This window comes from Amia ocellicauda, chromosome 4, assembly GCF_036373705.1.
Source record: "Amia ocellicauda isolate fAmiCal2 chromosome 4, fAmiCal2.hap1, whole genome shotgun sequence".
Classification (NCBI taxonomy): Eukaryota; Metazoa; Chordata; class Actinopteri; order Amiiformes; family Amiidae; genus Amia; species Amia ocellicauda.
The window spans coordinates 929,585-957,012 of NC_089853.1; the positions used below are offsets into that span (position 1 = coordinate 929,585).

The 27,428-nt window shown below is 46.0% G+C and overlaps 1 protein-coding gene across 1 annotated transcript; it reads left to right on the top strand.

Annotated features, from left to right (window-relative positions):
- Window positions 1-171: 171 nt before the first annotated feature.
- LOC136748927 (mucin-2) lies at window positions 172-26,475 on the top strand. The gene is made up of 44 exons (XM_066702936.1): window positions 172-193; window positions 503-764; window positions 1,174-1,288; window positions 1,391-1,481; window positions 2,108-2,217; window positions 2,575-2,791; window positions 3,278-3,403; window positions 3,773-3,890; window positions 4,173-4,311; window positions 4,447-4,560; window positions 5,863-5,932; window positions 6,088-6,225; window positions 6,631-6,795; window positions 6,918-7,012; window positions 7,105-7,231; window positions 7,653-7,943; window positions 8,253-8,353; window positions 8,716-8,867; window positions 9,084-9,222; window positions 9,651-9,761; window positions 10,033-10,212; window positions 10,534-10,773; window positions 11,256-11,412; window positions 11,807-11,938; window positions 12,203-12,350; window positions 14,014-14,261; window positions 15,492-15,640; window positions 15,962-16,136; window positions 16,384-16,634; window positions 16,955-17,138; window positions 21,647-21,854; window positions 21,978-22,153; window positions 22,355-22,424; window positions 22,566-22,672; window positions 22,831-22,862; window positions 23,003-23,180; window positions 23,507-23,611; window positions 23,788-23,828; window positions 23,969-24,091; window positions 24,206-24,304; window positions 24,391-24,519; window positions 24,958-24,997; window positions 25,516-25,633; window positions 26,271-26,475. Exons 1-44 carry the CDS (start codon window positions 172-174, stop codon window positions 26,458-26,460), a joined length of 6,183 nt encoding a protein of 2,060 aa, XP_066559033.1. The 3' UTR covers window positions 26,461-26,475.
- The last annotated feature ends 953 nt before the right edge of the window (window positions 26,476-27,428 follow it).

A 27,428-nucleotide genomic window follows, 5' to 3' on the forward strand; every position in this document is an offset into this window, starting at 1 on the left:
AACAGGTTTTTCGTTTTGTTACTATCACTCTTTCCGCATCACCTCGGCGTGAGTTCGGGTTATTTGATAAGAAGCGCAGTAAAGCTTTGTCTTCATTTCAAAAGCGCCCTGCTGATCTGGAGCTTGGATCACCTAGTTATTAATGGACACCACGCGAGCTCGATGGGCCGAATGGCCATGGAGATGGAGACGCGTTTGGTTGTTTTGTATGAATTGCCCCGTTTTCTTCGGTTTGAGTTCTCTCCGCATTGTTGCCGTTGTCGGGTGTTTTTTTTTTTTTTTTTTTTCTTCTCCCATTAATCTTATGCCCGCAAGCTGCAGCCCCCCCCCCCCCCCCCCCCCCTCCTTAATGCTTGAATAGTCTACTAAAATTGACAGCGGCTGCTGTAAACGCTATCACTCCACCATCTTGGTTCTTGTTGATCATCCTTCCATTTCCATCTCCTCTTTACCTTTGTGACTTCCGATACTGATCCCTAACTATCTTCTGCGCTACTGACAGGGCGCCCTGTCAACCACGTCCAGAACATATGCAGCACCTGGGGTAACAAGCACTTCAAGACTTTCGATGGCGACGTGTTCCAGTTCCCGGGAATGTGTGACTACAACCTGGCCTCCAACTGCCACGAGTCCTACCTGGAGTTCTCCGTGCACTTGCGTCGTGTGGAGATCGGTGGCCACCCCACCATCAACGAAGTGGTGATCAGAATCAAGGACGTGGACATCATGTTCCGCAAAACCCATGTGACGGTGAATGATGTTGTGTGAGTAGTAATCCATCAGTATGAATGGCTGAAACTTGGCCAGTGTTTTCCCCTTTACAGAAGCAATCTTAAGGCACTTGTATTGTTGAACAGCTGTGACTCAACCGGGATTTAAACCTGCTACCCCCTGCATATATAGTACAGAGGTCTAACCACTAATCCACAGAGCTGTGTTAAAGCAACCGTATGTATGACTCTACACAAAGTGGCAGAAGTGCTCTGAAAAACAGACTACAATATTAACAGAATAACAAAACCTCTGTGACCAGAGTTTCACCTATGGAGCCACCTGAACCACACCCCGAGCCTGCTGAATGTAAACGGGTCTCTAGTTCTACACGGCACTGTCTCTTGTCCAGTCTACACACGGACAGGGGAAACTAACTAACTGGGTGTGATTCTAACTCAGTGTCCAGGCGCCTTACTATGGATCGGGGGTGCAGCTGGAGAGGAATGTGGACTACACCAAGCTCTACGCTAAACTGGGGCTAGCGCTCGCATGGAATGGAGACGATTCAATCATGGTAAGGAAGCTATTCTCTGAAGTGATGGAATTAATATCAATTACTGTTGACCATCAGGATGTGAAGCCTGCTGAACTCTAACTGGGCCCATCTCTCTCCCAGCTGGAACTGGACTCCAAATACATGAACCGCACTTGTGGTCTGTGTGGAGATTACAATGGCATCCCAGTCTACAATGAGTTCATTTCTGATGGTGAGTTTGTCTGCTTTCAGTTTAACAGTATTGCCTTTTTAGATGCATTTTAAAGAAATAACCTTAGAAAAACATCCATCGTGCATGTCTTGTTTTACAGCTGATGAATGAGTCGCATGCTGTTACTGTGAGACCTGGTGTAAAATGTAGAACTGTTCATCAATACTTGACTAACAAAGGGTGAAGTAGAGTGAAAATGAAGGTCAAATCCACAATTAATTCGGAATACCTAGATTTGATGCATGAGTTTCTCCCCTTGTGATTGTCAAACTACTTAAACATGCAAACCCCTCCTACAGTATAATCCTAATCGGAATGCAGTGGCGATTTTCTAGAGTGTGTGGGGTGGCCCTAGGCAAAATGATTCTTGGTGGTGTTTTCTTCTGGGAGACTGGTGTAGGGGGAGATGGGGTAAGTGCGGATGGAGTTCTCGCCCATGAGAGCGGGGCTGTCTAAACTTTTGCCGGTGTTAGCGCAGGGGGGGGGGTGCTGATGGAGTCCAAGCTTGTGGCCCCAGGGGATGCCAGGGATGCCTGGGATGCCAGGGATGCCTGTGATGCCTACCCCCTTGCGACGCCTCTGTCAGCATGCACCAACCCTCCTCCCTCTGCCCCTTTCCTTGTCAGGTGACACCCTGAACCCCATTCAGTTTGGCAACCTGCAGAAGATCCACCTGCCCAATGACATCTGTGAGGACCCCTATGAGCAGGAGCCCAGCGCTGACTGTGCCCAGCATGTGAGTGCCCTGTGCAAAACTCTGCTGGCTCCTGTGCAGCAGCATTTCACAGCCCTGTAAACTCAAGGGCCAACCAATCACTCCTGCACACCCACCTCTTCCCATCTGTAAACTTGCACATCAAACTCCACTTTCAGTGGGGAAATCTCAGCTTGCCTTTATGCGCACACCTGGTGGAATCTGGTAGAAACCGTGATAAAATAAAGGAATAAACAGTCACACACAAGAAAAGCAAAATTCTTTCTCGTGGCCACCTGAGCCTGCCTGATGGCCCAGCAACGTGCCCGCCAATGGTACATGCTGTTGTACAGAGCACGTCTGTCTGTAGCCTCTCGCTCTGCGTGTCTCTCCCCCCAGCAAGAGGCCTGTGAGCAGCTGCTGACGGCTCCTGCCTGGAGTGAGTGCACTGCCCTGTTGGACCCCCAGCCCTATGTGCAGGCCTGCATGCAGGACGTGTGCAGCTGTGGAAAGACTCTGGATGACTTCTGTGTGTGCAGCACGCTGTCGGAGTTTTCCCGCCAGTGCTCCCATGCCGGTGGCATGCCGCCCAACTGGCGGAGCAGCACCTTCTGTGGTGAGACGAGCCTCCTTTCTGGGGTGGGGGGGTTGAGTCCTGTTAGGGAGGGTCTGGAAGTGTCTGTTCCCAACTGCCTGCTGAGGGGTTGATTTATACTTTCATATTAGGCAGCACTGTGGAGTAGTGGTTAGGGCTCTGGACTCATGACTGGAACGTTGCAGATATGGGGCAGTGCTGTTGTACACTTGAGCAAGGTACTTCACTTAGATTGCTCCAGTAAAATGCCCAGCTGTGTAAATGGGTACAAATGTAAGTCGCCCTGGATAAGAGCGTCAGTAAATGACAAATAATATTTCGCTATTCTTTATTTTTCCTGAATCTTTCCCTCTTGCTCAGTCTATAGCTAGTGTCTATTCAAATGTACATGATTTAATGTCCATAACTGAAAGCCACAGCTTGCTGAAATCTCGCTGCTCCTGCCTTTGGTTGGTTTCTATTTGAGCTGACCTGTGTTGTATGGATCCATGACTGTTTAATCTTCAGCCAAGCACTGCCCCTTCAACATGGAGTACAAGGAGAGCGGCTCGCCCTGCATGGACACCTGCTCCAACATGGTCACCAGCACGCTCTGTGAGGAGCACCGCACGGACGGCTGCTTTTGCCCCCAAGGTCAGTGCTCCCGTGCCTGTGCTGCACTGTCTGTAGTAGACCCTGATTTTGTAATGTGTAATACAATTGTTATTTCACAAGCATGTCAAGATATGCATGTGCATCCCAAAGCACTTCACAATTCAAACGCACCGCTGCACGTCCGTATTAAAGACTGAGGTGGGATGTGTTCCACACCGCTGTAGACTGAGCAGAAGGCTCATCAGTCGGTCAGATCGTGTCTCTGGTGAACGAAAACCTGCAGTCTGAATATTCAGTGTCATGTGACGTGTGGCATCAAATTTGTACCCCTGCCATAGGGTGTGGCCTCACTGAGGAGGGCTGCAGGTGAGACTGTGGCTCAGGTTTCTTGTGCTGGCTGTGTTGCAGGGACGGTGTTTGATGACATCGGGCAGACGGGCTGTATTCCAGTGCAGCAGTGCCAGTGCACCAGACACGGCAAACGCTTCAGCCCAGGGGAGGCAGTGTCACAGGACTGCGAGGAATGGTACATTACTGTCTTGACTTCGCGTTGCCTGCTATTGCTGTGTAATGGCACTGGTGATTTGAAGTTGAGTGATGGTGCCTTTCATGTAAAGTGCCTTCCAACAAAAAATTTAACTAATCAATATAAAACAAAGTAGATGTGGAGCAGTTGACAGAGGGAGCAGAGCAGTGGGTGCAGGACTGCTCTTCTAAAGCAATATCCATCTCCTGCAAAGACCCCATTGGAAAGATGCGTGTCCGTGTCTGTGTCCTTGTGTGACCGAGCGCTGCTGTGCTGTTGCAGTGTGTGCCACTTGGGGAAATGGACTTGCACGAGCCTGCCTTGCCCTGGGAGCTGCTCTGTGGAGGGGGGGTCTCTCATCTCCACCTACGATGGCAAAGACTTCACCTTCCATGGAGACTGTTACTACATCATCTCCAAGGTAGCCAGTTGTCACTGGACTGTTAAACCACATTTAGAAAAAGCTTTGATGCATTTGTTTTAATCCTAAACTGCATTTCTTTGACTGTCCTTCTGAATGTGGTACAGAAAATTCACTTTCTTCTCATGTCCTCAGGACTGTGTGGGAAACAAGTTCTCTGTATATGGTGAGCTGGTTCCCTGTGGCTCCCAGGAATATGACACTTGTCTGAAGAGTGTGGTTGTGCAGCTGAACAATGACCACAACAATGTGAGTACAGTGCTGTGGAGTTTGTGTGCGCAGTGATTGCCAAGTGCCACTCTTCTACATTACTGTGATAACTGGATTTTAAGACTACACTAATTCTACACTTGGCATTCTCCATTACAAAGTTTAAAGCTATGCTTGGCTAGATTTCCAAAATGTAATCTGTTCATGCTACATAATCTGATTTCTTTGTGTGTTGGAGCTCTTGACCTGCCTGTCCAGAAACTGTTCTGGAGCTGCTATACGTCACTCGTCCCTGTATCGGTTTTAAATTTGAGTAGTTTTGCAACTGTTGCATCCAATGTACTCTGACTGCTTTGCATTTGCTTAAATTTAAACTAAACAAACATTCTCTGTGTATTGTTTAATGAGATCCTGTCACTTAAATGCAAGCTTTTGTAATTCTTACCTCCACTTTTTTCCTAGAGTAGTAGAGTAACCATCACGGTGACTTAAATATTTGTATTTAATTTGGTTAAGTGAATTGGTTTAAAATTGACTGACATCTACTGGTTGACTGGAAGGAAAATGGTTTGACCCAGGGTTGGAGGTGGGGGTCTGGGGTGGCAAGAGCCACTGCCCCTTAAGTGCACCCTCCACAGGGCTGACTCTCCTGTTGAACAATAGTGCAACTGCACAGTGGCAAAATAACCTTTCAGAACTATGGTCATGTCATGCATGTCCCACCTAACGGCAAAGTACTAGCCTCACTAAAGTGCCCAACATGATAAAAGGATTTAGTTGGCACCTATAAATGAACCAACCCATGAATAGTTCCCGCTGTGAACACCAATGCGTTTATAATTGGCAAACTGGCACCATGTGTGGCTTATGTCCGGGACGCCAACGTGTTGCATTTCTTTGACTTGACACACCATAGACTGTCATGCCAATATGCCTCCTCAGCCTTAATTCCTCTTCCCGTGCAAAAGCAGTGATCCCACTTTGCCCAAAGAAGGGGGAAGATCAGTGTTCAGTATGTGGGGTTAAATTACTTAAGAGGGGGGAAGATGAGAACCTTTTTGGTCCCCTAGGAATAGTTCTGTTCTACCCACTACCTGTAGTTTCACTCCTGTACTGTCCCATTTTGCAGTGTAACCCATTTTTCCCATCCTGTGGGAATCCCATGTGTCCTGCAGGTCCTGAAGGAATCCAGTCTTCATGTCCTTATATTCTCCAACCAATAAGGGACCAGGATCTTCTATCGCTTTTTTTTTTTTTTTTTTTTTACCTTCGGGTTGATCAATTCTTGTCTTTGACTTGCAGCGAGACCAGAATTTAACGGACGTCTCGTTCTCCCTCTAGGCTTGGGTGTTCAAAGCTGATGGGAAAGTTTACCGCAGCCAGGTCCCAGTCAGCCTTCCGTACAGCGCAGGTAGGACCGCCTGTGGTGCTTTTTGTTCGCTATAGTGTTTCGCAAGACCATAGTATCCATGTGTGTGTGGTGCCGAGTTCAGGCCTAATTGCATCTCCTTTTTGGGAGATGAGCTGGCTGGGATTTACGTGCTGCGGCTTCTTCTCGCCCTTCAGGGACCCTGCACATCTTCAGGCCGTCCTCCTTCCATGTCATCCTGCAGACAAGTGTGGGCCTGCAGCTGCAGGTCCAGGTGGTCCCCATCATGCAGCTCTACGTATCCCTGGAGCAGTCCTACAAGAGCAGCACCTGCGGTATGTCAGGCCTGCATGGCCTTTCCCATGGGAGGCTGTGATTAAGGAATGGCAGTTGTGCTAGTGTAGTGGTCAGTCTTACTATGGTGACATTTAGTCTTATTGGTGTCACTATGCAAGTGATATTTGGTGGCATAATTCCTTATGCCTTTAAATGTCTAAGCTTCACCTTGCTGTAATGTAACCTTACAATCCCATGGCAGATTTAGCAGCAGGTGTCACGTGAGGTTTGAACAGTTGTACTTCAAGCGCTGCAGTTCTGACCAGGACTTAATTGGCATCACAGGGTGGGGCCCTGTTCAGTTAATGAGCACCTGGTCTTCTGGGCCGCTTCCATATTTCCACTGCTGCCCATGACTTGGTAGATCTCTCTTTCTCTCTTCCCATAACCTCTTCTCATCGCAGGTCTGTGTGGTGACTTCAATGACAACCAGAGTGATGACTTCAAGACCCTGCACGGGGTGGTGGAGGGCACTGCTGCCCCCTTCGCCAACTCCTGGAAGGCCCAGTCCAGCTGTGCAGACACTGCTGACCGGCTGGATGATCCCTGTGCCCTCAGTGTGGAGAAAGGTGGGGGATGGGCAGGTTGTGGCTTCACTGCAGTACTGCCTGTATCTACAGTGATTATAATTAATGTGGGGAAAACCTCTTGGCAGAGCAGAAGGTGAATTCTTTTTCTTTGGTCCTCACAGAGAAATTTGCGGACTACTGGTGTGCCAAGCTGACTAGCAAGGATGGCGAGTTTGCCAAATGTCATCAAGTTGTCGACCCCAATGACTACTTCAAGGTAAGGCTTGGGTCTTGGAAAACTCCCAAAGTCTTCTGGTGTACAAGAGCACTGCTGTGCCTGTTTCTCACTGCCTCTCCTTGCAATTACAGAAATGCAAATACTCCGGCTGCAACAGCGAGAGGAGCGAGGACTCCCTGTGTGCTGCATTCTCTGCATACGTGCGTGCTTGCTCCATCAAGGGTGTGACTCTGCAGAAGTGGTGGAGCCCTGTGTGTGGTGAGTGGATGGGCTGTGGTTGGAGGGGAGGTGTTTAGGTGCTGAACCTGGGGATAATTGCAGGAACCAAGGTCTGAGGGTCACATGAGAATGGCGTGTGATTTATATGGACTGTTCAGAATGGCCACCAAAATAATGATTGCAATTCCAATGCCTCGGTACTCTCCTGCCTGTTCTGAAGAAGGAATACTAGAGAATGGGGTTCTGGGGCAAATCTTGGGTTAGAAGTCCCAATTAGTCTTTTACATGGGAATGTCTGTGACTTAAAGTTAAAATGGATGCTCCAGTGACTGACATTGTGTTCCTGAAACTAGAACAGGGCTGGGTTATAGGTTTTGTTATTGGTGCACAGAATGCTTTTTGCAAAAGATTTGAAGCCAACTGAGTAGCTGCATTGACTGGTCTGTTCCCTGTCTGCCAGATAAGTACACACTGAGCTGCCCTGCATCCCAGATCTTCACCTACAGGCGCCACAGCTGCCAGCAGAGTTGCCGCTCTCTCGGCTTGAAGCCCCAGAGCTGTTCTCTTGACTTGCTGCTTGTGGATGGCTGCTCCTGCCCTGAAGGCCTGTACCAGGATGACCGTGGCACCTGCCTGCCTATGGCCAAGTGTCCATGCTACCATGATGGAGACCCAGTCAAGCCTGGGAAACTCATCAGTATCCAGGATGAGCACTGGTATGTCCACCAGCTGTCCTTACTGCACAGGGCAGGTGTCAGACTGCACTATAGCAGCTGGCCTTGTATTGCTGGAAGGCTTAACTTCAGTGTGTAGTGTCACATTGTATACAAAATGTTAATGTTTATCTACTACTGCTTACTGGTTTTGGCTTCTTCCAATTCAAGTTGCAAAACCCAGTTAGTTTTTCTGCTTCCTGCAGCATTTGCTCCAATGGAACATTCCACTGCAAGTCCAGAATGGCAAGATCCACAAGTAAGAGTAATGCCTTTACCACTGGTCAGTTCCTGTGTCTATGCTTCCCCCATCTGGCCCTGACCTCATTGTGCTTTGTCCATTGCAGCCTGCCAGTCTCCCAAGACTACCTTCAGCTGTGCCACAGCTGAGCCTGGCAGCAAGGGCATGGAGTGTGAGAAGACCTGCAGAAACCTGGCTGGCAGCTGTGTAAGTCAGGCTTCAATGCAGAGCTGCAGAGGCTGGCCACCTGGTTCTGGAGTGCCACACTTCTGGATTTTATCCCAAAGTAATTTAATTGGTCACATTTGATGTTTTGTTCAGTGTATATAGAAGTTAATTGAAATGACTAACAAACCTCCAGTACTGTGGATCTCCAGGACCAGGGTTGTCTATATGGTTTCAATGCCTGTTGAAACAACTTTGCTTTGAAATGAATTCATTGAACGCTAGTGCCCCTGCACATCTTGTCTGTAAAGACCATTTACATCCAAGGCCTGTAGAGGCTGCTCTGCCCTGGGAGCACTGAAGAATCTTTGTCCTTCATCCTGCACTTTGCTCTTGCCCTGCAGTACTCTGTCGGGTGTGTATCGGGGTGCAAGTGTCCCGACGGGCTGGTCGAAGATGGGAGAGGGAAGTGTGTCCATGAAGACCACTGTCCCTGTGTTCACAATGGAGTCTACTTTGCAGCAGGGTCTCGCATAAAGGACAAGTGCAACCTGTGGTAGGTCCTGGAGTTCAAAGGAGTTGGTGCCCAACCAGGTTTGAAAGTGAACTGACTTGTCACTCATTTAGGTATGAGTTTAAAATATCTATAACCTTTTTTAAAAAAAAAAAAGTTACTGTCCCTTCATTTATCAATGGAAATGTACATTTAAAGAAATCCAGAAGGCTAAAAAGAATGTCAGTCTTTGCTCTTCCACTTGCCCTGCTCCTCTAGCACCTGCAAGAGGGGCACATGGGAGTGCACAAAAAAGCAGTGCCCAGGAACCTGTACCATCTATGGCAGCGGCAATTACATCACCTTCGACGAGCACAGGTTCAGCTTTGATGGGAATTGTGCCTATGTGGCAACACAGGTATGTGGCTTAGTGTCTTCTAACCAAGTATGTCTGACTTGCACAACTTTTTTTTTTTAAACCTACTGGAGTGTGACATGTCCAGGTGCATTTGTCAGCTGATCTTGGCACATGGCTGTTGAAGTAGTCTGGGGACTCTTCCCTGTTTTTGGTTTGGTGGGAGCTTCTTTTCAATAGTCAGCACTTTTTAAATGTCTCTAAATGCAGTCTGAACAAACTGCAAGCTGACTGGTCTAAAAGTAGAGTGGTTGTACTGAAATGCTCTGCTGATGGGGAAGCTTATTCTCTCCCCTCTTTGTAGACCTCCCTGTCTAAGCAAATCTGTGAAGACCAGCAGGTGCTTAGTCCACAAGAGCAACCATTAAACTAAATCCCTAGACATGATCATTTGAGAGGAGAATAACTGCAGTGCTTGCTTGTTTTTAAAGGATTTCTGTGGAAACAACACTGGCAGAGGCACCTTCAGCGTGGTCACGGAGAACATTCCCTGTGGGACATTGGGCACGACCTGTTCCAAATCTGTCCGTGTGTACTTGGGGGTAAGAAGTACAGGTTGCCAAAGCCACATTAATTGTAATCGGTTGGACTGCCATGGCTCTCGCCAGACCAATTGGAACCGTATTGCAAGTGTCGCACACGTTGGCAACCGCTAGGAGATGGTAGGCCATAGTTAAATGAAAAACTTAACAAGTGCAGGTCCAAGCTTTCTTCCTTGAAGTAATTTCCCAGTGTTGAAAGGTTAACCCCCTCTCCTCTCTATACAATGTGAATTGCGGGGGGGGGGGCACTAACTGTGGTGTCCTTTTCCAGAGGACTGAGCTGAAGCTGTCTGATGGCAAGTATGATCTGGTACAGCGTCCTGCTGGGGCACAGGTGAAATACACAGTCCGGACCGCCGGCATGTACCTGGTCGTGGAGTCCAGCACTGGACTGGTGGTGCTCTGGGACAAGAAGACCACCATCTACATAATTCTCAATCCAGCCTACAAGGTGCGTCCATTCCGTGTCAAAGCACACTGGTCTCTAACTCTGGCTGCTCAGTGTTGAACTGCAGTGCCCCACTCTAGCTCTACAGGCTGCCATGACATCCAGGCAAGTGGGCCAATGTTTGGACTGAGGGTGTGGATCATGTGGTATCTTCCACTGCAATAAAATCAAGTCTAATCCATTCCATGTTTTTAAAGCATTCAGTTATTTCTTGCAATGCTCCACTAACCAGACCAGACTTTGCTGTTCCAGCAGCCCTGCCCAGTGGGGTGCCCTCCAGGCTCTCCATGGCTCTCATGCTGCAAGTCTGTCTGTCTCCTGTAGGGAAGGGTCTGCGGCCTGTGTGGGAATTACGACCACAACGCAAAGAATGACTTCACCACCCAGGGCCAGATCCAGGTGGCTAACCCGCTGGAGTTCGGGAACAGCTGGAAGGTGTCAAGCTCCTGTCCCGACCAGACCACTGACCCCAATCCCTGCTTCCTGAGGCCTTTCCGCCATGCCTGGGCCAAGCTGAAGTGCAGCATCATCAAGGGTGACGCCTTCAAGCACTGCCACCATGTGGTGCGTCTGAGTGGTAAACCTCTACTGTAGTGTGGAGTACAAACTAATCTGCTCTCCCACTGACTGTGGGAGGACTGGGACCATTAACCCATAGTGTCTCCCCTTAATGTCACTATAGCATTTACTATTTTCATTAATTCTTAGCGATAACAATTGTCAGTATTTGCTAACATACATACAATGACCCATTTTATACAGCTGGGTTTTTACCTGAGCAATCCTGCTGCTGTACCCTTCAGCAAGGTACTGTACTGTGTTCTACCTGGGATTGAACTTGTGGGGTAGTGGTTAGGGCTCTGCTCTCCCATTTTCTCTTTAATGGGTAATGAATTTAATTGCACTGTCAATAGATTATTTTCCTTTTTACTTGGGGGGGGGGGGGGGGGCTCTCCGCCTCTAACATTTGGATGTTCTGTAGTCACCCTGTACCTGAATGGTCAGTCTGAGGCAGGTTTCTGTACCTCCCTGCCTTTTGTGTGCAGGTGGACCACAATCTGTACTACGACACCTGTGTGCACGACTCGTGTGCCTGTGACAGCGGGGGAGACTGCGAGTGTTTCTGTACGGCTGTGGCTGCCTACGCAGCCGCCTGTAACGAACATGGTGTCTGTGTGGCCTGGAGAACACCCGAGATCTGCCGTGAGTTGAGCTGTGTGTGTGTGTGGTGTGTGTTTTTTTTTTTTTTTTTTTGGAAGAGGTGGAAGTCTAATGGTTTTCTCTATACTTGTCTATTACACTTCCTACTCTGAATGTGACCTCTAGCCCCCATCTGGGGACTCCTATAAAACCTGATGAATGGGAGGGTGTCTCCAAGACCAGTGCTGGGCACACTACACTTCAGCCACTCATTTGATTTCGTGGCATTGGCTTCAAAAGGGTGATTGTGTAAACTGGCAGCTCTTTTGAGGTTTTCAGTTATGCCCTAAATTTGAGATGTTTTGCCCCCAACTATTCTCTGGGAGGGTGGTTGGAGCCCTTTCAAGAAATGGCAAACTTCTATTGCCCTTCATCTGGGCTGGGTTCTCTCCTGCAGCCATGTTCTGTGACTTCTACAATGCCCCTGGTGTGGATCGCACATGGCACTACAGCCCCTGCCAGCACCCCTGCTACAAGACCTGTGAGAACCCAGAGGGCATCTGCAACCGCACACTGCCAGACCTCGAAGGTGAGAGGGGACACCCACTGAGGTTCTGCCAAAGGGTACTATGTAGATGGGCATTCATAAATTCCCCCAAAACCTACTTTTCTGCCTCCCCAACATCCTTCTTTGTCGCAGTTTGTAGATCATTGGTAAAATTCTAACGCATGCACACGCAACCTTTCAACAGGATAAGTTAATTCAGGTTTCCGATCGTACCCTTCATTCAATGGTAGAAGTTGATGCCAAATCAGAGTTTTGGTTACTGTAAAATGTATATTTGGCTTGCAGGCTGCTACCCCGAATGCCCTCCAAAAAATCCCATATTCAATGAGCACAACAACACCTGTGTGACTCTGGAGGAATGTGGGTGTTTCATGAAAGGGACTGTCTATCCACCTGGAGGGAATGTGTCCACAGACCAGCCCTGCGCCACATGGTAAGCTATTCTCAAAGTGTAATGAGCCACCGGGCCAACTAAAAGGGAAATGGATGGGTGGGGTCATCGGTTTCCCCTCTGAGTGGAATAGTAGACTAGAGATCCATGGTGAGAGATCTGCCTCCCTGGTGGTTAATATAACGCTGGAAACTTCATGATTTCAGATTTGTGTATACACTTGTATTTTATTTTTCTCTGCAGTATCTGTCTTCTATCTGGAATGGTGCATTGCAAACCGAAACCTGGTAATTCCTTCCCCCTGCCATTTTAAGACTTTGCATACCAGTATCTCCAATAGGCTGTAACTCCCATCTGTGACCATGGGGACTTGTTCTTCTCAGGCTGCTGTGTCTACAATGGAATGGAATATGATGAGAGCGAAGTTGTGTACAATGGGACTGACCACAAGGGGCTGTGTTACCTTGGCATCTGTATAAATGGGACTGTAATACAGTATGATTACCACTGTAAACCCTCCAGCCCACTGTCCTCTACCCCAACCACAACAGGTATTTGTTTTGTGAAGATATTCTAGTCTCTTGTATGGGTTAGGGGAAACCTGCATACAAGGACTGCAGTGCTATTTCTATAACCATTTTATTTAATTCATTACATGACACCAGGAAGTATCTGTACTTGCAGTGCTGCAAACAAATTCCCTATTAAACATTTGCTATAACATGATTCATAGTTCTAGAATACACTGAGGGCAACATTTTAAAAGGCAAGTAATCTCAAATGGGGAAATTCAGTCCATGCAGGAGGGCAAGTTGCGATGGGGGGGGGGTGGGGGGAGGGGGTCAAACTTGCCAATTTCATAAAAACCTCTCCAACCCAACCTTGCAAAGGGGATGACCATTGGGTACAAGCTGCTGAACCCAATTGTTAATAAAACTGTACAGGCAGGTACTGGGGGTGGTGCTGCCTTGACTAATTTTAGAGGTTTTGCCAATTGCTACCACTACTAAATATCACTGGCTGTTTAGTACTTCAGTTTAAGGCTCAATTGGTTTGCTGTGTGAATAAAACCCTCAATCCCTGGGAGGAGTGTGGCTGGGTTCCCTCTCCAGCTGACTGAAGCCCCATTTTAATTCCTCTCCTAGGTTTGGAGTTAATGGTAAGGTGGCACTTAAACTTTTATCTTCCCTTCCAGCTTGTCAGCTGATCTGCAGATGGACAGACTGGATTGATGTTTCCTCTCCACAGTATGGTCCTAATGGTGGTGACTGGGAAACCTATGAGAATATTACAGCAGCTGGAATTAACATCTGCAAACAACCAGTAGACCTCAAATGCAGGGCTGAAAAATACCCCAACTATCCTCTGGGCCAGTTGGGTCAGACAGTAGTTTGTGATGTGTCCATTGGGCTGATCTGCAAGAACAAAGACAATCTGCATGATCTTAAGCCCATGTGCTTTAACTATCAGATCAAAGTCCTGTGCTGCAGAGATGACCACTGCCTCAGGACTACCACTGCAACCACCACCTCCCCAACAACAAGGTCAGCCACAACCAGTGTAGGATCGTCTACCACCACAGTCCCTCCAACGCCAGGGGCAATCACAAATGCTGTATGGTCAATTACAACCACAGCCCCTCCTGCTACAGCCACTCTCCCTCAACCTACAACCACTGGGGTAGTTGCAACTGGTAACATTGAAGTTATAACGGGTACCACGAAACCAACATCAACTGGATTTCCCTCCTCGCCACTTGTGTTGAACACAACGCCTGCACCCACTGCGATCATGCCAACCACAATGACCCCTACAACCCTGAAAATGACCGCAGCCCTGACAACGATCCCTACGACCCGGACAACGACCCTGGTGACCACCAGCCCAACCACCATGACCCGGACAACCACCACCACCACCACCACCACCACCACCATGACCCCCTGCTTCTGTGTTTGGAACAGCACTCATTATAAACCGGGTGAGTAAGTCTAATGTGTAAACTGTCGCCTTTCTCGGAACCTGGATGTCTATCATTAGAGGTCTTCACGGGTCCACCGGGACCTGACCTGGGACCCGTACGGGTTCGGGTCCATATTTTAAACTGTCAGCCCTGTCGGGTCCCATTCTTGTACTTCGGGTCCCGGGTCAGTTTAACATTGTGTGTAATACCCGGGTGATGAGAGGACTTTACCAATTGGTGATTGGCTCTTTTTTAGAATGTGGGACTTATTCCGCCATATCGGTGTTTGACATGACTTAAACCAAAGTGCGTTATTCGCATCGGTGGGATTTGAGAGATCGTGGTTGGAATTCGTTCGTTTTGTATCTAAAATCTATGGCAGACACTTCTCGGAGCACAGAGGACAGCAGATTTAGTAATGCTAATGTCAGTGGCCATGGCACTGAACGAGCAGTCCTTATTATAGTTCAAAAGGGCAAACTGGAAGTTAGCATATTATGCGAGATGCAAACCTGCAAAGTTGCGTTTGTCCTCCGTCACCGTGACTGCAAGTCAGCTTTTGAAGCTGAAATGATGAGTGGATTATACATATGCTTTCAATCGGCAAGAGCGGAGCAACATTATTTTGCCAACTTTCTTGGCATGGAGGATGGGTTGTAGGTGTCATGGTCAGGTACAAGATTGAAGCTACTAATGTTACATTAGGCAAGACCTAAAGATTTATTTTAACAACTTGTTAATCGAGATTAGCTGTGGGATCTGTGCCGATCATGTTCAATTGGGTCTGTGTGTCCCGTCCAGGTCCAGATGTCAAGTAGAGGGGTCAGAGTCGTACATCTACGGCACTTCTCGGTTCTGTATGGGTCCAAACTTTCAAATGATAGACGGGTCCGGGTAGCACATTTCCGTGTCTCTTTGGGTTCGGGCACACATTTTTGGACCTGTGGAGACCTCGAGTCCATCAACCTGAAACCTGCTGCTTATTCTTGGACTGTGCATATGTAAAGGCTTCTTGGGGAATAATGAACCTTGGTGGTTAATGACTGATTTTGTGGATGGCATAATCCAATTGGGTAAAACTGAAATGCATCATATACATTTCAGGTATACTTCTGTCCTGTTGGAGGTCAGGTCATTGTCTGTATACAGATCTTGAATGTGATCCATTAAAAGGGTTATTGTCACACCTGGCCAGATTCACATTAGACTTTTCTCATCAGGTGAGATAATACTCAATGTTACCATTGGGATGAAGTGCAGCACAGTCTTCTGCTCTGATGTTTGTGCTGTTGAGAGAGATGCGAGCAACTGTTCCTCTAGTACTCCTACCACTACTCCAACATCTGGCTGCCCAAAATGGAATAAAAATGTGAGTTTTTTTGTTTTGTTTTAAAGCTATATGATTGCAGGTTTTAAAGGAATTAGATTTCCACCCCCCTCAATTCTGAATCGTTCCCTCTTGTTGGAGTGGCTTCCAGACTTGGTTGATCGCCTGCCTGTTTGTCACTCATTTAGTTTCCATGTTGCAGAGCCCAATTAGGCAGGCCAATGCACATAACAAATGTCCAGTTTTGGGAACTGGAGCAGTGTTTTAAGCCCCCTGTAGACAGCTGAGGCTCAAGATAGGCCTCTTAATGGCATAGACTAACAAGCGTTTTTTTTTTTTTCTCCTCCCCCCTGTAAATCCTAGCAAAATGAAACCTTCTTAATCTGGAACTGCACAATGGTTAGATGCATCAAGGACAATTTTATCGAACTAATCCCTTACGAATGCCCACCTGTGAAGAATATCACCTGCACCAGTGGAAGACCTCCAGTTCTGGTGTATGATGAGAACATGTGTTGCTACCATTACGAGTGTGACTGTGAGTATCCTGCTGCACCTGTACGAGAAGGACTGGTCACTTCTCAAGCTGGTATTTCTACATGGATGTTGTACACTGAGGGTTTAGTGCTTTCAGCTGAAGTAGCATTTGTAGCGGATTGATAGTCTTGGGTTTTTCTAGAGTTTGTTACAGATTTTAATGTTTGTAATGTGACAAACTGACAATGCTCAAACTGCAGCCATGCTGGAACTGCACTGCCAAATCTAATGGGGTTTTCTGTTTACAGGCTACTGCAATGGCTGGGGAGACCCCCACTATGTCACATTTGATGGACTCTATTACAGCTTTCAGGGGAATTGCACCTATACTTTGGTCAAGGAGATCGTACCCAAATATGACAACTTTGGGGTTTATATTGACAATGTCCATTGTGACCCCAGAGACCAAGTGTCCTGCCCACGCTCTCTTAGTGTCTCTTTTGAGACTCTAATCATCAGCCTGAGGAATAAAGATGTTGCTGGTGCTGTGGACATGGAGGTCAGTCCTTATGGCATTGCAACAAAATGCATTCAGCCATTGTTCATCCTTCAGCAGGGTGCCTGGCCCACAGGAGCCCCTAGTGAAGGGCTTTTCAGTTCAGCTGGAACCTTGCAGAGTCCTCTTCCCTTTAAAACGCTTTGGTACACCTTGTCATGGGGAATACATTTAGTTTTAATGCCAGACACTGCCTGCTGTGATTTGCAGAGTGTCCAGGTCTTTCATTCAGAAGGATGAATCCAGTTTTCTAGGATCCATGAGTCTACTTGAAGTGTAAGCACTGACTGCTCAATGGTATTGCTGTGTATTTTGTTTTGAAGGTGTTGGTGAATGGGCATGTGGTGTCCCTGCCCTTCTCCAGGTATGGAGTGAGAGCCTTCACCTCTGGCATTAACCTGGTGTTGCAGATCCCAGATATCGATGTTGTGGTGACTTTCAGTGGAATCGCCTTTGGTATTAAACTGCCTCATGAGCTTTTTGGCAACAACACAGAGGGACAGTGTGGTAAGACTGGGTTTCTGTATAACTGGTGGTGGGAGGGATTCAGATTCCACTAAATCTTGTGATTGCTCTATAACAGTTTACAAATGTGAGGAGGCCATTTGACCCATTGTGCTTGTTTGGTGTCCATTTCATTAAGTGATCCAAGGATCCTATCCCATCTATTTTTGAATGTTCCCAGATTGTCGCTTCATCCAGATTGTGATGACTGAAGTGTCCGGTCTTGTCTTGAAGCCTAATTTCCATTTGTATCCCTGGGTCTGTGTCCCTGCTGATCTGGAAAGCTCCTCTGCTTTGTGGTCAATGCCCTTCATAATTGTTCCAAGGTGAAAAGGTTGTTCTCTCCATGACATTCCCTTCAAACATTGAAGAACTGCCTCTAGAGTGTGGTGCCTGGAACAATACACTAGTTGGACTATCTGGAATAGTTGTGGAATAACTGCCCTTGTTTTAAACTACACTTGACAATATGCCCTAGCATTGTATGCCTTTTAACTGCTTCCCTGCATTGTTTGGCTGGGGAAGTGATGCTTTCATCTAGTTCTATTCCTCCCATAGTGTAATTTATAGTGGACATTTTCATTACCTGCATGCAATACCTTGCACTTGTCCACATTCAATCTGCCAGGTGTCCGCCCACAACTGAAATCTTAAAAGTCCCTATGAATAACCACCCATTTTAGTATAGTCTGCAAATTGACAAGTTTGCTAACTACCCCAGAGTCCAGATCCATTAATATAGATTGAAAAAGCTAAGGCCCTAATACTGATCCCTATGGCACTCCAGTTGGAGGAAACCTCTTGTATTGATGCCCTCTTTCCTATACATTAACTGGTTTATAATCTACTTAATTACCCTGAGATACCTATGGCTTCTGCCTACAGGATTGGTCTTTGGTGTGGAACTACTTGCATTTCTGAAAGCTATTGATTTTTGTATGCTTTCAGGTGATCTGCAGTTGTGGGTGGAGGGGAGGCGGAGCTGGAATAGATTTAAGACCTGATCTGCCTTGTCTAAACCCATGTTGACTATCTCCAAGAATGTCTCATTTAAGATGGTGCTCTTTTTTTTTTGTAATCCAGTTGAATTGGGGGACAAACCACTTACTAAATTTAGCAGCATGTGGCCACTACATTGTCAGGTTTGCAGAATGATTGGCTTCCTGGATGAACTCAAGATTGGATTTGTGAATGTTGTCAGCATGCTGAAACCCTAGAGATCAAGGTTCATGATCTTGAGGCCTGGCTTGTTGATCTGTGAGAGATTCTTCTATATCACAAATACAGCAATCAGCCCATGAGAGATGGTGTGCATGCCAAAACCTAGGAGAGTTGAGACCTTGGAACAGGAATGTACAGAACTGCTGGGTTACAGTAGGTCATAACCACAGAAAAGGGTGTGCACAACCCTTGGAAACCTCCCAAGAGCTGGAAATGCCCAACAGGTTCCAACTGCTGCACACCAAGTTGGACAGTGATGGCTCGGAAGGTGACAGGAGGGCAGTTGAGCACAGTGTGTTCTAGTGATGAGGAGACCTGCATGGTATCTTACCTGCCTGTTGCTCCTAAACTTGTAGATGGGCTACTGGCCAAAGCCGGGGGGAATCCACTGTTCATGGTCCACATTGGAACAAATGAAGGGGGGAAGGGAAGGGTAGGACACATGTTTTAAAGAGTTGGGGGGGGGGAGACTAAACTACCATGGAGGTTCTGCAGTTTTTTCTGAAATGCATCCGGTAACGCATGCATGGCTAGGGAAAAGGGCAGGAATTGGAAAATGTAATGTTGAAATCTTGGTGTAGGGAAGAGGGTTTTAGATCTATGGAGCATTGGTCTTTCTTCTGGGATAGATGGGGACCTGTACAAACCGTACGGTCTACCACTAAACTGAAGGGGGGCTAATGCATTGGGAGAGCATATGTGCCAAGTAATTTAGAATCTTTTAAACTAGGGATCAGGGGGTCAGGGAGCTCTGACAATGGGAGATGTTCCACTAAGGAAAGCAAACGAAGGGACGCTGCTAGTAGGAAAGTCCTGAAATGTTTGTACCTCAATGCCAGGAGTATAAGGAACAAGATGTTAGACTTGGAAGCCACAGTGCTGGTAGGTGTCTGTGATGGAGTAGTGATGGGAACATGGCTTGCAGAAAATGATGGGGATGAATAAAAGTTGAAAGGATGCACACAGTTTAGGAGGGACAGACAAAATCTAAGAGGATGGGTTTGCATTATGTCAGAAATTAATTTTGAGGCAGAACTCAAATTTAGATCCTAGTAACAAAACCATGTTTGGTTATTCTTCTGAATAAAATAACTGCAGGATTAGTGGTAGGAGTGCGTTACAGACCATCCAATTCAGATATTCAGCAAGATGTACAATGTAATCCGGACTGCATGTAGCAAGGATGTGGCTGTTTTATAATGGGGATTTCAACTTCCCAAACAGACTGGAAAAGCCCAGCTTGAACTACAGAAGCAGAAATTGAAATGGTTGAGATGGTAAATGATTGCTTTCTAACTCAATTTGTCAGGGAAACAACCAGGGAGAGTGTGCATCGACTTGATTTTTCAAATCGCCAAGATGGTCAGAGGGACACTAGAGAACCAATGGCAAATTGATCACAGTATGGTTGGATTTTGATGCATTCTTTCAAAAAAAACAAGGAGCAAGTAAAACTGGTCTAAAATTCTAGAAATGCAAAGGTATGAGGCACCACTTGGTTAGACTGGAGCACACTGGATACAGATTCCATTGAAAACTGATGTATATTTTAAGAATATACTACTTGAGGCTCAAATTTATACCAAAACTTGGCAAATTGAGGACCAAAAAACACTGCAAAATTTTCCATACCTCTATAAAACCATTTTGGCCATAGTGCATACAAGAGAGCTTAAACCAAATGCAAAGATCTTCAAGGGATCAGGAAAGCAAAGTGGGAAAGAAACCTGAAGCTAATGCAAAGAGCTTTTTTTTCAATACTACAACAGCAAGAGGTCAATAAAGGAGGAAGTGAAACGGATAAAGGGCAAAAATGGAAATATCTTGGAAAACTAACAAGATGTGGCAAATGTTCTAAATGAGTATTTCACAGGATTTGACTGAACTGATTTGTTAACCTGTGGCATGTTTAAAAAAAAATAATAATAATAATAATAATAATAAAATTGTAAAAACCTAAGAGATCAGGATAAATGAGGAGATCCTAAAGGGACTGGCAGAATTATAAACCAACATCACCTGGGCCAGATGGTATATTTCCAACAGTAATTAAAGAAATGAGGGAAATTTATTTATAGGCTGCTAACTCAAATATTCCAAATGACCCTTAGAACAGGGGATGTGCCAACTGACTGGAAGACTGCAAATGTCATACCAATCCACAAGAAAGGGGACAAAACTGAGCCAGGAAATTAGACCAATCAGTCTCCCCTGCATCCCAGTCAACATGGGTTTAGATGAGGCAGTTCATGTCTTCCTAATTTTATTGGAGTTTTTTTTTTAACATGCAACTGCAGCTGTAGATCACGTGAAAGCATATGATGTGATGTACTTGGATTTTCAAAAAGCTATTGATAAGGTTCCACACCAAAGACTGATCCTCAAATTGGAAGCTGTGGGCATTCAGGGTAATGTAAGTAGATGGATTCTGAACTGGTTGATGTATAGGAAACCGAGGGTGTCGATTAGAGGAGTTGCTTCTAACTGGAGTGAGGTTGTTGGTGGAGTTCCACAGGGATCAGTACTAGGGTCTGTTTATTATAATATGTTGATCTGGACTCTGGGATAGTTGGCAAACTTGCCCAATTTGCAGATGATGCTAAAATGGGTGGCTCAGCAGGTACAATCTCGGCAGCACAGGCTATTCAAAGGGACTTGGATAATATTCAGTTGTGGGCCGACACCTGGCAGATGAAATTCAATGTGGACAAGTGCAAGGTATTCCATGCAGGTAACCAATGTCCACCATAATTTTCGCTATGGGAGGAATAGAACTAGATAAAGTATCGCATGTGGAAATTTCGTTCTTGCATGTGACTTGTCTAACTTCCTGGCTCCATTTTGTCCCCTTTCTTGTTGATGGCCACCACCTTTGCAGTTTTCCAATTAGTTGGCGCACACCCCCCCCCCCCCCCCCATTCAAAGGTGGCAATTGGAGTATTTTAGTTGGCAGCCTATAAATTTCCCTAATTTCTTGAAGTACTTTTGGAAATGTACCATCTGGCCCAGGTGTTCTGCTACTGACTTTAGTACCTACTCTTTCATCCTGGTTTGACTGGATACCACATGTTCTGAGTGCTTTTTGAAAGCAAAACAAGATTCTTAAGGATGTAATATGTGGCAGTTGACCATAGCTGCTCTTACGCCCTTCTAAAAACTTGGCTAGATGTGGGCCACCTAAGAAGAGCCTTATGCAAAACCAGCCAGCAGTAGTATTCCACGAGCCTCAAACTGGTCTCCCTTGCGGTACACAAGCTTGTCTTTCACTGGGAAGTATGGTCTTCCCACAGGAACATGCAACAACAACCAGGTGGATGACTGCATGCTGCCTGGAGGCCAGTTGGTCAATGACTGTGCTGCCATGGGTGAGCACTGGCAGGTCAAGGACCCAACCAAGCCTCACTGCTCCATCCCACCCACCATGCCAACCAGCAGCCCACCCAACCCAACGCCCAAACCCTGCCACCCAGACTCGGTGTGTGAACTCCTCAAGAGCAAGTAAGTGGCTTCCTGCCAGTCCTCATTGGAGACCTTGTCTTGGTTCTCTTCAGATTGCAGGTTTTAAAGCCCCATCATTGTGAAAACTGCTTGGTGCTAACTGATGGCCTTCTGAATCCACAGCGTGTTTGCACCCTGCCACAAGTATATCCCTCCAGAGCCCTTCTATCAGGGCTGTGTGTTTGACAGCTGCCATGTGGAAAACCCAGGCATTGAGTGCAGCAGCTTGCAGAACTATGCCAAAATGTGTGCACAGGAGATCTGCCTGGACTGGAGGCCATCAACAGCAGGAAAATGCTGTAAGTACTTCTGGAGAAATTCACTTCAGAGCCTTTTAATTTAATTCACTGTTCATTTAATGATCCAGGTGTAACTTGCATACCAGCTTAACCTATTAATACAGCCATATAAAAGTCTCCTTTTCTGGCAAAGGCACTAGCCACAGTGTTTTCCCAGAACCCCTTTTCTTGGCTTATTTGGTATTCAACTTTCTCTTCCAGTTGTTAACTGTCCCAGTGACAAGGTCTACAAGGCATGTGGTCCTGCAGAACAGCCTACTTGTGAAGACTAGTAAGTTTTTTTTTTTTTTTTTTTTCAATGTGCAGTACAACAAATAAATGGTTTCTGCCCATGTAGTCCTAATCTGATTGATTAGTAAGCTATTGTACAAGGTGGTAGTAAAACGGGGGAATTAATACATCTTGTGCTCAGTTCTTCAGATGCCAATCATACCAAACTGGTCCTGACAGAAGGCTGCTTTTGTCCTGAAGGGACCATACTGTTCAACAAGAAATCTGGAATCTGTGTGGAAATGTGTGGTTTGTGTTTCAATTCTGCTCACTGTGGAGAACATGCGGCTCTGTGCCCCACATGGAAACTGTTGTACAATGTAAACTGCCACAGTAGAGACTGTTGTACAGTGTTGTACTGGAAGCTCCCTTGTCCTGTTAACTTGACCTGTCCTTTGTTTGCACAGGATGCCTGGACCCAGAGGGCACTCCTCGAGAGGTGAGTTGCCCTTTTAACAACGACACTGTTGATGCTGTGAACCAAGCCTCTACTAGTCCCCCCTGTGAGGGGGGCTGAGTGCTGCTGGCAGGCCCTGATCTGGAGTCTCTTTAATCCTTGGCCTTGTTTTGTTGCCCTAGTTTGGAGAGACTTTTGCATACATGTGCCAGAACTGCATCTGTGACATTAAAACTGATGGTGTTGTGTGTGAGCCGAAGGGTTGCCCTCCGGCCAATACCCTGAACTGCACAGGCCCGGGCTTAATAGTCACCAACGAGACCAGCTCTGCTGACCCCTGCTGCACCCAACTTGTCTGCAGTGAGTGCCTTCCTTTACTCCTCTGGGCCACACCGCAATACTGCTGCTGCATCAGGGTAGCCCACTGGAGACCTTGGGAGCCTTGTTTCCATGACTGTACAGGAGTTAGCAATGTACTAGTCTCCCACTTTTTATAATGTGTTTTATTTCAATCTTGAACCAGGAAGTCTCCAGCGATTAAATAAATTTCTGGGGCAGGGGTTAATGGTAAACCGTTAACTCTTCCTTGAAGCGTATATTCACATCTGGATCTAAATGTTGTAAATTTTACCATGGTAGCAGATATTTATCCCCAACACTGTCCTCTTTATGGTCTTGCTCTCCAGGATGTAATCCCAGCACATGTCCCGTAGTCGACACTGTCTGCCCCGTGGGATTCAAGCCGATGTTTGAAGTCCCGGATGGAAAGTGCTGCCCTGAATACAAATGCGGTAAAGCTTTCTGCAGGAGCTCTCTGCAGCACATCAATATTGGTAGACTTCCCTGTGCTTCACTTCTCATCCTTGGAAGCCTGGTTGTAACTAAACATTGTGCAGTTCCAGGATTTTATGAAATCCCCATTGCTCATTTGTAAAGTTTGTTCTCACTTAATTCTCTTCCTTTCCAGTGCCAAAGGGAGTTTGTGTGTACAAATATACAGAATACCAGGTAACTTATGAGGCGGGAATTCCTCTTCCAATTAATGTCTTTAATCTAGTGAAATTGAGGGGAAAAAAAAAAAAAAGCCTACAAGCCAAGCTTTTGTCCTAAACATACTCAATGAGATTCTGATCTGTGCTCTTGTCCAGCCGGGGACCAGTCTTCCAGTGATCAACTGCCAGCGCTGCTTATGTACCAAGGACATGGATCCAGCAAAGGGTCTCAATGTGATCGAATGCGTCCCGCTGACCTGCAACAAGACCTGTGAACAGGTGCGGCTTTCAGCAGTTTAATTCTTGAAGGTGTAACTCATGTGAAGCCTTGAACATGTAAACATGTGAATGAGGAGGGAGCACTGCTAACTGGCATGGCTGTGTTCTCTTCAGGGATTCAAGTACAAGGAGTCGAGCTCAGGCGTGTGCTGTGGGAAGTGTGTGCAGACCCACTGTGTTGTTCAAGTCCAAGACCTCGTCCACCTGCTGCAGGTTTGTCTGAACCCGCTGACTCTTTGGTGGCCATTGTGAGGCTCTTCTGATTCTGATCACCGATCTGTTTTTGACTTTCTTCCCAGCCTGGAGATATCTGGTCTCCCCCTGAAGACCATTGTATCGTACACGGCTGTGTCAAGATCGGTGGCACCTTAATCTCCACCCAAGCCAAAATCCAGTGTCCTTCTTTCCATGAGAGCAACTGTCAACCGGTGAGTTGGCAGGGAGATCGGGCAGAAACTCAATTTGGGACCAAATTCCTTGTACTTGCAGGGTCTTGTTTTGGGACCACAAGTAGGGATGTTGGCTGCTTAGCCCCTGAAAGATTCCCCAACTCAAGGTCAAATGCTGCTTAAATAGTTTGATATCTTTAAAGGAGTGATCATGATTATAGCAGTTCTAGGCATACAGGTCAGGGTCTGTGAAAGTTGTGGATTAGTTTTTCTATTCCTGACCATCCTTACAATGGATTTGCCTAATTTAAGTTCTCAGCTGAACCAACTGGGTGGAATAGGGCAGCTTGACAGCTGGTCCTGCATGCATAAGAACATAAGGTTTACAAACGAGAGGATGCTATTTGACCTATCGTGCTCGTTTGGTGTCCATTTAATAACAGTGAACCAAGGATTAAATGTTTTCCTCTGTTACAGGGGACGATTGTGACTGCACCGGATGGTTGCTGTAAATCATGTGAGTGTCCTGAAGCCTCCTACACTTCAAACTTGGTGGAGTTTTTTTTTTAGTGGAGCTCATGGCTGCTGTAGGGCCAGTTTGTGTGCTTTCTGCCTACAGTGGTCTATTTTAAGCCAGTGGTGGGCAACCTGAATTTAATCAATTGGCTACAAGTCCAGATGTCAAACAACTGCCTGAATGGTACATTTGTTTCCCCCCACCCTTCACCACAATTTTGAAGACGAGCAATATAATCCAAATATAGATCAACAGTTTAAGGGAGTAACACATGGATAGAAAATAAGCAGTTGTCCTAAATGTACAATTTTTGATCTTAATTTTTGTAAATATTTTCGGAGGGTGATCGTGGGCCACAAGTGGATGCACTTTGGGCTGCATGTGGCCCACAGCCCGCAGGTTGCCCATCACTGACTTAAGCAGTAATCTGCAAACCTACCCACCAATGAGGGTTACTACTTGATGCTACTCGACTGCTCTACTACAGTGTCATTGCAAACTGTGTTTTCTCCTCCCAGGTGTGGAGAAGACCTGCATGCTGTTCACTGTGAAGAGCCACATCACACACATGGGCTGCAAGTCTGAGAATAAGATAGAGCTGAATAACTGTGAGGGAGCCTGCAGTACCTACTCTATGTGAGTCTCTGGAACATCTACTGGGTGTTTTCCCAAAATTTTGTAACCGTATTTGTAACTTTACCTTAAAATAAAATGATAAGCTGTGGAATTGGGAGGCTGGCCCAATATCAGAGATTGGGGCAGCTGGGGGAGGGAGGTCATGAAAGCAATGTTATCCTGCATCATGCCAATTACAGGTCACATTGGGGTATCTGCCACATTCTTAGTTTCCAAAAATTAAGTGAGATTAATGAGTATATGCCTTGTAATTTTAAGAGGGTGAGATTGCAGATTAAGAAGATGAGAAAAGTAAAGCTGCAGTTTGGAGTTAAATTTAATTTGTTAAAACCCTTCTATGTACTAATGCAGTTTTTTTTTTTTTTGTATTTAATCTCTCAATTCACTGAACTATTGATGTTGCTTGGTATTACAGTATTAGTCTGAAAGATTTAACGGAGTGAGCTTCCATTAGCCTATGAAAAGTTATTTTACTGTACTAATATTACATTTTTAAAGTACTGAGATTTTACACTTAGTGGATGGTAGCTGTAGTTTTATAAGGGGGTAAACTGAATTTTGTGGATAAATGAGTGGACCTGTATGAGTGCAGAGTAAGAAAGCTGGAAAGCTCAGTGTGATTCTCCTTTCTTAACAGGTACAAATCGGAGGCTGGCAGTATGCAGCACAAGTGCACATGCTGTCGGGAGGCCAAAACCACTGAGCGGACCATCACCCTGATTTGCCCGGATGGCTCCACCAACCCATACACCTACATTGATGTGGAGGAGTGCCATTGCCGCGCCACCAACTGCAATGAGCCTATTGCTGCAGTGCTACCCCTTTAGCTCAAGCAAATAAAATAAAAAATGAAAAAACTGTCTTGTTTTATTTCAGTGAGTGATTTGGGTGTAAGTTAAGGGAAGAGGAGCGAAAACAGGAAGAACTTTACACAAATTGAAAGGGAATTAATTAATGTGGCTGGTTCCCCCCCATGGCTGTATGCAGGGTTTAAAAAAAAAACAGGTCCAAAAACTAAGTTTGCTAGTGGGGTTGGGAGGCTAAGGATATATCTTTTTTTTTTTTTTTTTTTTTTTTTCCCCTGATGTGTGCATGTTAAGATGTTGCATAACCGCTTTAAAACCATGTCAGTGTGCAGTAGCATGAATGATCTGTTAAGCAGTATCTTGAGAATCTGGTTTAATGTTGCAATGAATGATCCACACAACAGTATGGAAATACAGAAGAGGCTAATCTATATGAAGGTTCATTGACAATACACCATCTGTTAGTGTCTTATTTTCAAACTGGGCTGGATCAAATTAGTGTAGATGTGTCTTTTTGACTGACATCTGCTTTATCACCTCTCATCTCAGTCTGTTCTACTCCAGTATTGCTCTGCTTGTGTGGTCTCTGAGTCTTATTCCTTTTTTTTTTTTTTTGTCTCCTGTGCCCTTTCCTGTACCAGCCTCTTTCTGTACCTCTCTGCTCTCCATAACCTTCTCCCTGCCAACATTACAATCTTTCTGTTCATTTCTGTCCTTCTACCCTTTCTTCTCTCTCTCCCTCCCTCTGTATTCACTGCCTGTCCCTTTCTTTCTGACTCCTCACTTGTGTCTCCTGCCAAAGTGTAGTAAAAATAATTTGCCCAATAATTTGAACCTATAGGCTTCACCGTAATTACCAAAGAACACATTTCTATGTGGTAATTAGCCTACATTGTTTGAATGAGATAAGGTCAGTTTGTTAAACAGCACTGTAACCTAATGCTAATCATATTTTGGGCACATTGGGTATTACCTTCTCTTCCTCTAAT

What these genes read in the sequence shown, in the direction of transcription:
- LOC136748927 (XM_066702936.1), top strand. Translation starts at nt 172, where the DNA reads ATGGCCATGGAGATGGAGACGC. An exon ending in CAGCCTTCCGTACAGCGCAG is followed by an intron (nt 5,933 to 6,087) that starts GTAGGACCGCCT and finishes CTCGCCCTTCAG; the next exon opens with GGACCCTGCACATCTTCAGG. An exon ending in ACAAATATACAGAATACCAG is followed by an intron (nt 23,829 to 23,968) that starts GTAACTTATGAG and finishes GCTCTTGTCCAG; the next exon opens with CCGGGGACCAGTCTTCCAGT.